The following is a 15165-nucleotide window of genomic DNA, read 5'->3' as shown; positions in this document are numbered from 1 at the left end:
TATTGGGACTAAGGTTTGGCTGATTCGTTTTTGTTCTAAAAATATAGGAAGATACCAGAATAGCCAGGGATCTATTAAACTTGCCCTCAACAACAACAACAAAGACAAGAGAATTAAAGTCCCCAATAATGCTGATTGCTTTTAACACTTTTTGGAGCTGATCAAGGTGTATCTGAGGAATGCTAATGAACTGAGTTCTTGGGTTCCTTAAATCCACAGAAGCAAAGTTAACTTCAAAGGCTCAGAGAAGAACTGACAACCCGGGAGAGATGCACCTCTACCCTAAATCTACAGGGGAGGGCAGAAGGGAGATGCAAATAAAAATATTTACATACATTTCAGGAAAATTCTCAATAACAGTTCATAAAGATAAAGATAGTAGGGAGATAATTGAGTGGATCTAAAAACTTAAGACAGGATATTAAAAATGAATACCTACTAAAAACTTAAGTTGCCTATCTCCCTTGGAGTTTCTTTCTTTACTAAATTTAGAGACATAAATGAGAGATAAAGATACTTAATACAAACTTTGATAATGGGTGGTCTAGCTTGATAATACTATAATCTATATACTCTAGAGATAACTTGAGATAATCAACAAAGATACTTCTCTCCCAGTATGAAAAATATTTGACTCTTTATTGAACATACAGAATAAAAATCATGTTAAACAATATCTACTTGGTGTTAAATCATTTCAGCAAACTGTTATTTCCTATAACACTACAAAAATACTATGAATAGCCAACAAATATTCCACGATACGCTTTTTCCCACCTAACAACACTAAGGCTACTGTGCCCCCCTCCCTCCATCTTTATTCCCCTCCACGGTACCCAAGCCCTGGGCTATCAACACAGAGCACACTGAGCACACCTAGATAGGCAGGTTGTGGGGGAAGAGCGGGGGTTGGCAAAATGCTAATTATTCCATGCCGATGGCCTCTATTTTAGATTTCCTACTTCAGCTACTGGCCTGGAGCCATGCGGATGGAAAGTTGCTTCTGAAACTTCAGATTTTCAAGGCATGGAAATAGAAGGAGACTTCTTCCAACTATTACTACTCAAAATTTAAACACAATCTGAAAGCTTCCTTTAAACACAATACCTTATTCACTTCTTATGGGCCAGTTAGGAACCTCCCTCATCCCAAACTTTTTACCTTAAGAAGCCAAATTCTCAATTGTTTGCCCAAATGCCCTTATTATGCAAAGTTTCATTTGCAAAGTTTCAAAATAATTAAGGGGCAGTCAGATAATCTAAACCACAGGACACAGAAAAGTCACTCAACTGACTCTCTTCCACTTCCTAATACAACAAATTGACTATATTTTACTGTTCTTTCAAGTTTTTTTTAACCTCAGGGTGCTACATCATACACTCATTTCAAGCACTTCTAAAGCCTCACTCAAAAGTAAATAATTATATTTGAATCCATTTTTCCAAGGGAATCTAGAACTTTACTGGAGTTCAACATACTTTCATGAGAAGGAAGCATTCCCTCACAAAACACACTTCCGGGGAAACAACTTTGTGTTTGAAGAAAATCATTTTAACTTTGCACTGGAAGTATGGCAAAAGTTGTTAAAGATCTGTAATGTACATATGCATTCACACCCAACTAACACGAAATACACACAATTTCAGTATAATCTGAAGGCTCATAAAATGAAATACCTACAAAAAGTACAACAGAATCATTTCCTATACCATTAGCAGGAGAGGATAACTGTTACTATAACTAACACACAACACAAAGTTTTCTCTAACACATTTACAGACTCAAAGGCAGACACTTTTTGCACACACACACCCCCTCCCCCATGCCAAAAACAAACCAAAAAAAACCCTAACAGCCTTACTTTGGAATATAAGCTTTAAGACATGTTAAGAATCCCTGGTACTTGTATAATGTATAAATGGATACTAATTCACTAAGACCCAGAACAAATTAAGGAATCGCTCTTTCAAATTCTCACCATTCCCCATTTTTGCGCTGATGTTAAAGAAGTCGTCAGACTCAATTCTTTTTTTGCTACTACTGGTTAAAAGGAGATTTGGGGACTGACCTTGGGTTCCTATTTTCCATTTTACTTTATCCACTTACCAAAGAAAAGTATGAATTAGCGACAGTTAGCAATATTATCTAGTTTTCACCTTTCACACCATGAGGTATTTCTGATTCCTTTAATAACTCTTGAATTTTCTTGTTTTACGAGGAACATCAGAATCTAAAATTTGTGAGTTCTGATATGCTGGTAATTGAAAAAGCACATGTTGATAAGCAACTCTGCTTAATGTCTAAGTGTGGTATAAAGATTCTACAGCAGCTCACTAATTCTGAAAAGGTGCCCCAAGGAGTCTAGCTGCAGTGGAAGGAAAGACAACACTGGAGTTCAATGCTTAAGTGTTTCTGGATTGAGTAGGATGATGTGCCAAGTTTTATTTGAAGGTGCCATCAGTTTGCAGTTAAAAAATGTGATGGAATTTTCAGATAGCCACATTTTCAGCCTTCCCACCCACCCCCAACCTGTGCCCAACAGCATAGAAGTACAACTATCTGTTAGCATCAGAAACAATTTCTACTTAATTCCCCCATCCAATTTGAATCCATTAACCTAACCAGAATCATCACAAGATGATGTCAAACCATGATCCCAAATGTTATCATTTCTTAGAATAATCACTAATGGAATTAAGCACTATACTTTGCTCATGCCAGGGAGGAAAGAACCCCACAACTCCAAAGTAGACAGGCAAAAACTTCAAGTTCTTGAAACAGCAAAAGGATCACTAACCCCCAACCTGATGTTACCATTATCCACTCTCCAGACAGTTCAGCAGTCTGCATAGTACTGTAATAACATCTCAGCCCCATTACAGTTAGTGGTACCAACACTGAGAAAAGAAGTCTTTTCACTTAGGTAAAAGAGATTATGAATTCTGCTCCTGAAACTTGCAGCTCACTGTCAATATTTTAATATAAATACATTTCACAAATAACAGATTTTCCCAGCAATTGAGTGTGACCAGAAAGTTCTAAATTCCATATGAATAGCAACAGTTTTAACTACTGTAAAGAATGAGCTCCAAAGGGCAAAAAATCTTTTAGATCTTAGGGGATGAGGGCAGGCAACATGAGGGATGTATGTTTTAATATATGAAATTGCACATTTAACCTGTAAGATGGGTTAGGTCCACTTAAAATCATGCTTAAGCAAACTCTTCTTAATACAAAGATCAATAACAACATACTTGAACATAATTAAACATTGATTTTTAGTTATTAAAAACTGTCTCTCATAGTTCCATAAGTCAATCTCTAGTTACCAGTGTATTACTTAATGGAGCAAGCACACAGTCACTAACACTACATCTTTCTTCTAAACAATATTTACAAAGATAATTACTCCAGTATCAGACCCTTAGGGTGGTGGGGAGGCAACGTGCTTTTTCTCTTGAAGGGGTAGATTTAGAAAAAAAGCAAGTAAGTGACAAACTACCAAGTCCTTCCCTCCCGCCTTTCAGCTCTGTAAGAAAGTAGAGAAGTGCAGCTTTTAATTTCTTCATATGAGAGTCATATATATAGCATAGTGGCTAAGCTTGTAAGCTTTGGAGCGCCCAATTCACTACCCTTGGGCAAGCTAGTAAATATACCTAAGACTCAGTTTCTTCATCTATCAAAAGGAGATGACAGAACCTAACTCATGAGGGTCTTTCCAAGGATTAAATTAGATGATCCACAGAAACAGCTGAGATTTGCTTCCGGCAGACAGTAAGCATTGAATAAATATTAGCAATTACTGCTATTACAAGCAAACAAACACATCCTGAAAGTCCATATAGCCAGTTTACTTAGTCTCTATAAAAATGGCAGTAAAGATCAATAACCCACCCAGCCCACAATCATTCAAGTATTTAATAGTTCCTTTGTATAATTTAGGTGAGAACCATGGGAGTCAACTTTCCAAGAGAGAAGACTAAACTCTGTTTCAATACTGAATACATTACCTACTCAGGCCAGTCTGAAAGTCAAAATAACACTTTTTCTGTATTAAGATCTTACGTTCCTCCAAGAGAGGTCAAAAGGATTTCTTGCCTCCTCATCTGCCACATCCTTTCTTTGCTCCCACATCCCAAAGAAACATATCTATACTCTTTGCAGCTTTCTGAACTGTAGGGCCTCATCTCCCACCTCTTTTAAAATCCTGATAGGTTGGCTAAACATAGTTAAGAAATACTCCAACTCCTGACACTCAGCACCTGGTCTTGCACAACACCTAGCTCAGAAGTCACCTTCTGAGAAATTTCCCCACCCCCAGACAAAATTAAGTCCCCTAGTTTCCCAAAGCATTCTAGGTATACATATGCCCCAGCACCTACCTTATAATTAACTAATTATGTCTCCCCCAATAGACTAGATTGAGGATATGAGCACTGTTGTGGCCAAAGGTTCAGCTCTAGCACTAAGCACAGTGCTTATAACATATCAGGCGCTCAAGACGTGCTACACTTTAATTTAACCAGATTCTCTCCTCACAGAGTACCATCTCCTGCTGGATGCCCCACTTCAAAAGCTGAACATAAGGCTGCTCTCAGTAGAGCAGGCTAACACGATGGACTGCTGATTACAACATCAGAAAACCTACTCATCAGCTTCTCCCATTGGAGAGTTTCCCGGAACCCAAACTCAATTGAGCAGGATTATGTACCGTCAGACTCAGTGGGAATTCCCAGCACACTACAGAGGGTAGCTTCTCCATCAACGGGATAGTTGAAAAGCCCACAGGGTGAGCTTTTTATTTGGGGGAATCTTCATTGGGTAACTGAAGTGGAAACACTCAAAAGAATAAATGCCTTGATTTGGCTGAAAAGGGTTCAAAGACATAAAGATCCAGGAAAAGCAAGCTAGCTCTCGATTCCTGAAAAACAGCAGCTTCTGAAAAAGAAGGAACAGGAAGCAGGGGTGGGGGCTGGCCACTCTCTGTTTCATTAAATAAAATCTTTTTTCCTTCCCCACAGCCCCAAAGAAAAGGCCAACACACCAGGTCCAGATGAGATGCTCAACAACCCTTCCTCCTGACAAGTACACTAAACTGCGTCTCTAAAAAACACTGCCTTAGGAACCTCAGCCACACGAAAAGTTCTAGTCAGTAATACTTTAATTTTTTTAAAAAACTCAGTATGCCCGAGTCCAACATTTACATTGGATGACCCATACAGAACTTGCAAACTTTCTGAAGGGAGGTACAACTACCCTTGCAAAGAACACAACTTGGGCAAAACAACCTCAAAATACGAACTCCACAAAGGGTGGCTTTCGTTTTAGAGCCCTAATTCCTATCATACACATCTTACCCGAAAAAAAAAGAAAGAAAGAAAGAAAAAGGAAAAAATCAACAGTTGCCGAAGGGTATCTTTCATTCTGAAAACAGAAAAGGAAACAAACAAGAAGCAGAAAGGGAATAACCCCCCAAAATAAAGTTCTCTTTGGGAAAAACAGTAACGACTGAGCCTCCCACCCTTCCCTCCCGGGTGAGGTCTGTGATTTACACGGTTCTGCTCCGCAGAAAGCTCCTTCTGGGCAGCCCGAGGAAGGAGCCGAGGGAGGGAGAGAAAGAGACACAGCCACAGAAAGGAGAGGAGAGAGAAAAAGAAAATGGCGCAGAGACTAAGTCCCGACTGTCGACAAGGCGACTTTCCCGGGAGGAATCCGGGCCCGGAAAGGCCGCCCGAGGCCCGGCGGCGGGCGACGCGGGGTCTCCGTTGCCCCCTCTTGGGAGGGCCGCGATCTGGGGGAGCTGGGGTCCCCGGAAAGGGGGTCCAGAGGCGGCCCGATGGGAACAATGGGGCCGGTGAGCGAGGAGCTGGGACTTAGTCTCTGGGACGCCATGTCTGTCCTCTGCCCGGCTCGGGCCGGGCGCGGGGTGGGCGGCCGGCGGCTGGGGGGCCCGGGGTCGGGGCGGGGGGCACACTCACCATTCAATCGGAAATCCCCTTCGATCTGGAGAGAGAAAAGGAGGGAATGTGAAACAACAGGCACAGGAGCCCCGCCGGCGGCGAGCGCGCGCGGCCGGGGGCCTAGCCCACCCTGCGCCCCCAGAGATGAGGTGGCCCCGGGGGTACACTCAGCCCCCCAGAGTGTAACTTGGCGGCTCTCGCCTGGGGCCCAGGGAGCCGATCTGCTCCGGCCGGCCGCCTGCGGCCGGGGGCTCCGGCCTGTCAAAGCGGCTGGGCCAGGGCCTGCGCCGGGGGTCGGGAGGACTGGGGCGGGGCCGGGGTCGGGAGGGCCGGGCCGTACCTGGGAATCGTTGTGGAGATGGTCCCCGCTCATGTCTGCCGGAGCGGCGAGCGCGGCGGGCGGCGAGGGGTGCCGAGGAGATGCGGACGGTCGGCACCGGCCTGTGCAGGCGGCTGAGGGCTCCCGGAGGCTCCCGGAGGCGCGCGTAGGCGGCGACGGCGGCGAGGCCGAGACTCCCGGAACGGCTGAGGAGGCGACGGCGGCAGCGACGCGGACTGACTGCCGGGCAGGCGGCGAGAGCAGACCCCAGCAGTTGTGTAACAGCCTAAGTTCGCATTTCGGCTCACTGCGCCTGCGCGGCCGCTTTTAAATGGGACGTCGGCGACGTCAGAGACTCGCGGAAAGAGGCCGAGGGTTGCGAAGCCCGCCCCCTCGCGCTTCCAAAGGCGTTCCCGGCTTTGCATCGGAAGCCCCGCCCCTAGCCCTCGCTCGCCTCTGTGATTTGCATAAGGAGCGGACTCCTCCCACGGCCGCCCACCCGGAGCAAGCTTCCCTTCCTCTCCCGGAGTATTTTCTCAGAACTCCGGGCGCCCTCTGATAGGCAGTGCGCAGGCGCAGCCGAGACTCCGCCTCCGGGCGGGGGCCGGCAGCGCGGCCACGTGGTGGGCCTTTAAAGGCCGCGGCGGGACCGCTGCGGGCCCGGGCCGAGCTGAGCTGGTAGCCCGCTTGTTAGATCCTCGGAGTGCAAATAACTTGCCGGCCGCCGCCCCGGAGCTTTCATCAGCTCGCCTTCGCTCGCTAACCGGACCCCGAGGCCGCTTTGCAAGAGGAGCCCCAGGCTTTGTCCAGGCTTTCCAACTTCTGGATTATTTCACAACCACTTCCTAAAATTTATTTTAGTTTTTCAGCCATCCAAAGGTCAGGTTTAGCTCCAGTTTCAGCTGAGTACATGTAGCCCTGTGTCACAAGAGGCCTAATTTCATTCGTCCATTCTCCATACATTTATTAAGCCTTGACTGTGAGCCAGGAATTGTGCTGAGAAACGGGCTGGTGCAAGGAGCCAAAGGGAACCAGACCTGGGGGTAAAGACTACCTGACTGTCCACCGCTGTATCCCTAGCATGCTATGGGGCAGAGGGGAGATGAATTGGAGAAAGAACTGCCGTTCCTACAGTACTCCGCTCTGAATACATACAATAGCTCTGTGAAGTCGCCTACTTTACTAAAGTTAAACTGTGTCACAGATAAGTAACCTACAACCTCCTACCTGACATCTACACTTGGATATCTCACAAGCTTCTCCAGGGCTGAACTCATCATCTTCCTCCTCCACCCAGCTAGAAAAACACCCTGGACATCTTCCTCTCCCTCATTTCTCATTAGTCCAGCTGATTGCATTATCTCTTGCTTGGATTACTACAATACACTCCTAACAGAGGTCCCTGTTTCCATTCTGGAAACTGCACACCAACAGAAGCCAAAGTGATCTTTTCGGCATGCAGATGTAACCATTAGCCCCTTCCCATCATACTTTCCATCACTCTTAGTATAAAGTTCAAAATTCTTAGTGTAGCTGCCAAAGGCCTGCATAACCTTCTTAATTCAAGTTTGACTTTTGTAAATTTTGCCATATCTATGATCACTTCCACTGTTATTAATATTTTTATTGATCCTTTTACCTTCATCCTAAGTAATAATATCTATGAATAATAATGTCTATGAAATCATTTACAAATAAATAGTAAAAGTGTTCATCTATGGGCAATTGAAATCATCTCTATCACATCTCGTGGTAAACACTTTGGGGTTAATTCTTGTGAATTCTTCAAAGCTTAACCTAAATATCACTTTCTCAAAGTGACGCCTCTCCAGTACTCTCTGACTCCCCCTTCCAACCCAAATCAACTGCTCCTCATCAAGTTTCTTTTTCCTTTGTAATGCCTATCACAATTGCTATTAAGTTACTAATGGGGATAATCAGTGATTTTATGTCTCTCTCACTTAGTGAATGTAAAGTCTGTGAGGATGGGGACCTTGTCTATCTTGTTTAGCACTTGATCCCCAGCACACAGCAACAGATCCTACAGAAGAGGTGTGCAATCAACGCGTGCCTGAAAGCAGGGTCGTACAGTGGTTAGGAGCAAACATAGAAATCAAACCAATCTAGGTTTGAATTCTGCTCTGCTATATATTAGTTGTGTGACCTCAGGCAGGTTGCTTAACTTCTGTAGTCCCAGTTTCCTCATCTGAACAACTGTGATAATAATGGAATTTTAAAAGACTATCAAAAAAAGATAGTTGCTTGAGAACACAGCTAGTAAGTGCTGAGTTTCAGATTTAAATTCAGGTCTGCTTGACTTCAAAGCTATGCTCTTTCTCTCAAGCAAGCTACCAGATTCAGTTTTGCCTTGCTCTTGGTGTCTTTCCTCATAGTCTTCCCATCTCAGAATCAATCCCAGGCCAGCAAGTGAGGCATGTGGCTCCAATGTGCTTACTGCAGTTAGGCCAAGATAATTTGAGGACTGCCTTAAGGTATAACAGTGCCTCCTACCACTACTCCACCACCACCCCCTAAAGCCCAGGGAGCATCTGTATTTGCTTTCCAGCTCCCTCCAAGGAAGATGTGGGTAGGCATGAAAACAGAGCACAGACGTCAAAATGGCGTACCACGCATGGTCCTCATGCACAAACATGCAGGTCTCCAGGCGTCTTGTCACAGGCTGAACTTCTCTGCCAGCATGTATGGCAGGCAGTGCTCAGAGGTTGGCTGGTTACCTAAGTCCACATGGCCACTCTCTGACTCCTGACACTTCAAACCAGTGTCCCCATAATATGGGCCATCTACCACTAGTGCTTGAGAAGATTGTAGGTAATGCGTAGACAAACTTTTATTTTAATCGTTATGTATACATTTCCATGTGTATGAGAAAAAACATTTTAACCACCACATCACATCCATGACTTTAAGGATATAACTGTTTAGGATGAGGCTGAAAAAAAGTTGGCTGGCTGATTTAAATAAAAATATCAAGAAATAGCACAGAGGGAACATAAAAGACAAACTCCGGGAAGGTCGTAGGCAAATAAATGAGGCTTGGGAAGCATCGCTTTAAATCAAGACTGCTCACTCCTGGGCCATCTCATCCCCCATAAAAATACTAGCAGATGACAGCTGATGTTGTAGGCCTGTTTCCAAAGTATACTCTGGGAAAGGTGGATGATTTATAGATATTCCACTAACAGAAGGGCTCCATGCACAAATGCATACATTGTTGTGATTTAAAGTTAAACAGGTCTTTTCCCACAGGACTCCTCACAGTCATCAATATGCTAATACCTATGTGAATCTTAAAAAGAGGGACAGAGCACGGAGTGTCTCCAAAATCTATGTAGGCCCAGAAACCCTTTTTTCCATACTCCCTTTTGCGACTGATCACTTTGGAATGTCTGCACCTCAGGCCACCTGATCTCGGTGGTTGCCCAAGATGCAGCCCACACGTTTGCTTCTGACTCTCCTGAAATTGTTCTTGTCACCTTGGCCCAACTGTTGGCTCCCAGAGCTGAACACCTATGGGATTGTCTGAACAACTTCTGCTTTTCAGGGACCTGTCCTTCTGCACAATGTACACAAATGTACAAATATGCTGCCATCCCTCAGCTACAGTCATTTGACCTAAGCTGACCCAAGCTGAGCCACTCAGAGTGACTTCCTTGAGACTTTGGAATTGAGAAGGAGAGAGTGGTTTGGTCTCTCTTCTTGCAGTTAGATCTATAACATGTAAATTAGGGAGCTGCCCTAGTGGTATTTTCTGCCAAGAGGGCCAGAGAAAGCTGAAGGGAAGGTAGACAGAAGGAAGAGTAGAGAAGAAAACAAGAGAAGAGGAAGAGAAGGCTTGATGGAGTTCAAGGCCCTGGTTCCTACTATCTGCTGATGCCTTATTTCACTCCTTTCCTATACCTTTAAATAAATTCCCCCTTTTGCTTTTGCTCTGATGGGTCACTTAAGACGGAGAGCTCTGATAATACTCAGTCCTAATCTACACTTGATTCCTGGGTATTCTCAAGGCCTCTGTTATCCCTTTGGCCCCAGCTCTGGTCCCCTCACGTTATGGCACCTGGACACCCCTCCTGGCATTTTGACCTTGGGTGCTAGCACAGTCTCAACTTTGCCAGTTCTTGGACAGTAATGTCTTCTGGCAGTTCTCCCTGCCTGAGAACCCACTGCCCTTTCGAGATTTGGATGCCCTCAGAAAGGAACCTGCTTGACATCCTAGAAAGAAGACTCGGGCTGGCAATCCCAGCAACAACCAGAAATACCCTTTGCCTGCTAGTAATGAAACAGCTCAACAAAGGTTGAAATTTGTCGAATAAAAAGAACAGAAAGCTGTCAACCCTTGAGTCCGGAATGAGAGGACAGACGACAAGGATATAGGAGCCTGGCTGTGTGGCTTGGGCAAGGAGGAGAGTCCACTTTCACGTAACTCCTTTGTCTTCCTGCCAGAAGACATCCTTTCTGTGATAAGGACATTTATTCATTCAACCAATATTCCCCGAGGAATAACAGAATGGGGATTATGAGGTAGGTAGATACTATGCTAAGCTCTGAGGATATAGATATTAATAAGACTTAATCCTCATTTTGGAGGAGTTCCTAGTTTGGTAACAAGACATAAATATTCCCCAACTGTTACCATAAGGTACAAGGAATATCACAGAAGAGGTGGCCAGCCACCAGTTGCTATGGGAATGCTGGGGTGGGGGAGAAACATCCAACTGACCAGTGGTGGTGGTGGGCAATATTATCCAACTGGAAAGGCTTCCAGTTGGATGCCATCCTTGAAAGATGAGGAGGAGCTAGCCTGTGGAAGATAAGGGACGTTATTGCAGGAAGAAGAGCAGACTATGCAAAGGCAGAGACTCATGGTGTGAATAGCTTTGGTGCAGAGGGTAAATGTGAAGATACAGAGAATGAGGCTGGAAATGTGGAGAGGCCTCCCGCAGGGACAGTGGAGCTACTGCAGGGTGAGCTATAACAGGGTTTTGAGCAGGCGTGGGAATAACCATGGGTACCAGAGTGGGGACAGTTCAACAGAACTGACACTGGAGACAGACAGATTAGTCAGGAGACCGAAGAAGACCATTACAAGTGTTTCAGATGCATCGTTAACCAAAGCGGGTCATGTGGAATGACTGTAAAGATGCAGACTGTGAAGGGAACAGCAGGATATTGGCCTGTGTCCAGGGTACAGCCCAAGGAGAAGTTGTGACAGCAGCTCTCTCTGAACCTCCCTCTCACAGGGTGTGCTGCTGGGATGTCCTGCTGCTGCTCATGTCCAGCTGCCTCCAACTCAAGAACCAGCGGACAGGGGGAGGCAAAGAGGCAGAAACCAGGGCTCCAGGAAATACTGGAAAATTCTGGGAGAAAAACCCCAGGCTGATTCAGGATGACTTTCCAAGAAAATGGAACAAAAGTGGCAGCCTCCCTAATAAGCAGCAGGTGACAGCTTAGCCAAGATCGGATTTTGAAAAGATCTTCCTCCCCATGCCCTCAACCAGCCCTCCGAGTCCTCAGTCCCATCCTCTCTGCCACCCCAGAGTCTGACACAATCCAGCATCTTCTCTCCCTCCTGCATGGCAACTTCTTCACTTGCTCCCTTCTCCAATTTCCCCCCTTGACTTTGTTAAAAATAACATCTCACATTAATTGATTACTTACCGTGTGCTCTGGCTTGTGCTAAATGCTTCACCTACGCTATCTCATTTAATCCTCACAATAACCACATGAAACAGGTTACTGCTAGTTCCACCATTTTACAGACCAGGAAACTGAGGCTTAGGAAGATTGGGTAAATTAGCTCGCCCAAAGCCACACAGCTATTGAGTGGTGGGGCTGGGATTCCAACCCAAGCAGTCTAGCCATGGAGCCCGGTCTCTGAATCCCTGTGCTGCCTCGCAAGTTGTCCTTGGGTCACTGTTCCTCTCACCTTGTTTGAAATATTTGGAAAGGCTGGTCCACACCTGCTGCCTTTTTTGCTTTATTTCCCGTTCCCTTGAACTCTCCTCCACCTTCCTGCAGCACTCAGCGATGTGGAGGGGCACATTCTTTGGGCCCTGTCAATTTGGCTCCGATGGCTGTGAATTCTCCCACCTCTACAAATGCCATTTTTCTGCCTCCTCTTCTCCCTGTACAATGTAAGCATTCCAAATTTTCTGCCATCAACCTTCTCTTCTCTCTATACACCCTACTCTTGGAAGTTTTATGGATTCTATGTTGACTTCTGTAGATAGCCTCTCAAATGGATATCTCTAGCCTTGACTTCTTTTGGGAGCTACAGAAATGTTTACCCCTCTACCTAGTATATGTGTCCATCACAGTTCTCTGCTTCTGAGTTCAACTTTTTCCCTGAACCTACCTCTTCCTTCTATGGTCCCTGCTTGGTGGATAGCTCCAGCCACTCCCAATCAGGCAGTCTCAAAGCCTTGGAGCCTCTTGAATTGATCCTGCCCTCCACATTAGTGACTACTACCTCTGAGAGTCTGCCAAGACCTACTTCTGTAATTGTCCCTCCCTCCTTCCCCAGAGTTCCCATTGCACACACACCCCAACTATGAGCGAGGTACCATGCCTGGTGCTAGGGATTCAGCCATAAGGCAGACAGACAAGGTCCCCTCAAGGAGCTCACACCTGGTAGTGGGACAGACAAGAGAACAAGTAATTGTCACTTCCTGTGATAAGTGCTCTGGGGATAAAGTACAGTATGTTTGCTATAGGAACCCTTTAGAGTGGCTGTCATGCCAGAATCGAGGAGTAAGGCAAGGCTTCCCAGTAGGAATGACATTTAAACAGAGTCCTGAATGTGGGAAGATAAATTAGCCAGGGGAAGGTTAGGGAGGATAAAGAAGCAAGTGAGGGGGGGCTGGCCCCGTGGCTGAGTGGTTAAGTTCCCGCGCTCCACTGCAGGCAGCCCAGTGTTTCATTGGTTCGAATCCTGGGTGTGGACATGGCACTGCTCGTCAAGCCACGCTGAGGCAGCATCCCACATGCCACAGCTAGAAGGACCCACAACGAAGAATATACAACCATGTACGGGGGGGCTTTGGGAGAAAAAGGAAAAAAAAATAAATAAAATCTTTAAAAAAAAAAAAAAGGAAGCAAGTGAGGGACATGAGCACTAGAGGTTGAGGGAACAGATGGGCAAAGTCTTGGAAATCGGGTAGACTATGGTTCATTGGGAAACTACTGGTAATTCAGTGTGGCTGAGGGGTAAAATGTGAGGAGGGGTGGTGAGAGATGAGGTTGGAGGGGTAAGCAAGACCCAACTCATGCAGGGTCTTTTGAGTTGGTTAAGGAGTTTATAATTTATCCTGAGAGCAATGGGGAGCCATTGATGAGTTTTAAGCAATGGAGGAATGTAATCAATATACATTTTAATAAACATTACTTACCTAGAAAATGCATTTGAAGTAGCCAAGATGGGAGGCTTGTTAGAGCACAGTTAAGAAGGCTGATATTGGGCTGGCCTGGTGGCATAGTGGTTAAATTTACACTCTCTGCTTCAGCGGCCTGGGGTTTGCTGGCTCAAATCCCAGGTGTGGACCTACACACTGCTGATCAAGCTACACTGTGGTGGCATCCCATACACAAAGTAGAGGAAGATTAGCACAGATGTTAGCTCAGGGCCAGTCTTCCTCAAGCAGGGGCTGGCCCCATGGCTAAGTGATTAAGTTCCTGTGCTCCGCTTTGGTGGCCCAGGGTTTCACCAATTTGGATCCTGGGCACAGACCTAGCACTGCTCATCAAGCCATGCTGAGGTGGCATCTCACATAGCACAACTAGAAGGACCTACAGCAGAATATATAACTGTGTACTGGGGGGATTTGGGGAGAAGAAGAAGAAAAAATAAATTAAAAAAAGAAAATTGGTTAACAGATTTTAGCTCAGGTCTTTACAAAAAAGACTGATCTTTAGCCGATCTTTACAAAAAAACTCTCAAAAAAAAATTCTTCCTCAAGCAGAAAGAGGAAGATTAGCAACAGATGTTGGCTCAGGGCCAATCCTCCTCACCACCCCCCCCCAAAAAGACGACGGCCTATATCATCTAGGCAAAAATGATGGTGATGATAGCCCTGATCACAAAAAATCTGTGAGGATAGAGAGAAGTGTGTGCATTTGAGGAATATTCATGACAGAAGGCTGATGTATCAGTGATTTATTACATGTGTCAGTGAAAGGGAGAGGGGAGGAACCAAGGATATGGATAGAGGCGCCATCACAAAGTCAGGGAACACTTGAGATGACCTGGTTTGGGGGTAAGATGATGACTTCAGCTTGTACATTTGAATTTCAAGTTGTCTGTGGGTTAGCCACGTCAAGATGTTAGTAGGCAGTTGGATACGTGGGTTTGGATCCCTGGAGAGGGACAGGAAGTTGTCAGCATCAAGGTGGTATCTGAAGTAATTAGACTAGATGAGGTCATTTGGGAGGGCCTAGAAGGAAAGCTTTATTTTAGGGATGGGCCGGAGTTAGGAAGTGAATAGAAGGTGAGGAAGTGGAGGATAGCAAGTTTAGACAAGTTGTTCAAGAGGTTTAGCTATAAACAGGAGGAAGAACATAATACACTAACTGGAAAAAACAGGGATTAAGAGAGGTGTTTTGTTTGTTTGTTTGTTTGTTTTATGATGGACAAGGGCACATGCGTATCTAATAAGAGGGCCTGCTGATTTCTAATTCAGAGCCCTATGGATCATTCCAACCCCTTTGACAAAGTGCTAGCACAATTGAGCTGATATGGCAGGAATTCTGGATTAGATAAGGACGAAGCTCCCTTCAGAGGAGACACCTTTCTTTGCTTCTAAGAGGCCACAGGCTGCTTCAAGCCTCACCGCGCCCCCCCCCCCCCCCCCCCCCCCCCCCCCCCCCGACCAA

At 45.5% G+C, this 15165-nt stretch overlaps 1 protein-coding gene across 1 annotated transcript in view; it reads right to left on the bottom strand.

Annotated features, from left to right (window-relative positions):
* The window catches only part of TOP1 (DNA topoisomerase I), an 85146-nt gene extending 78562 nt beyond the window's left edge, over window positions 1–6584 (bottom strand). The window contains exons 1-2 of the mRNA XM_046679563.1: window positions 6301–6584; window positions 5979–6003 (exon numbers count right to left, since the gene is read on the bottom strand). Coding sequence (XP_046535519.1) covers window positions 5979–6003; window positions 6301–6333 — 58 coding nt within the window. The 5' untranslated portion in view covers window positions 6334–6584. The remainder of the gene's footprint in view (window positions 1–5978; window positions 6004–6300) is intronic.
* Between the last annotated feature and the right edge of the window lie 8581 nt (window positions 6585–15165).

The sequence above is a fragment of the Equus quagga genome, chromosome 12 (genome assembly GCF_021613505.1).
Source record: "Equus quagga isolate Etosha38 chromosome 12, UCLA_HA_Equagga_1.0, whole genome shotgun sequence".
NCBI lineage: Eukaryota > Metazoa > Chordata > Mammalia > Perissodactyla > Equidae > Equus > Equus quagga.
Note: the sequence above shows the minus strand (reverse complement) of the source record. Positions and strands in the feature narration are given on the sequence as shown.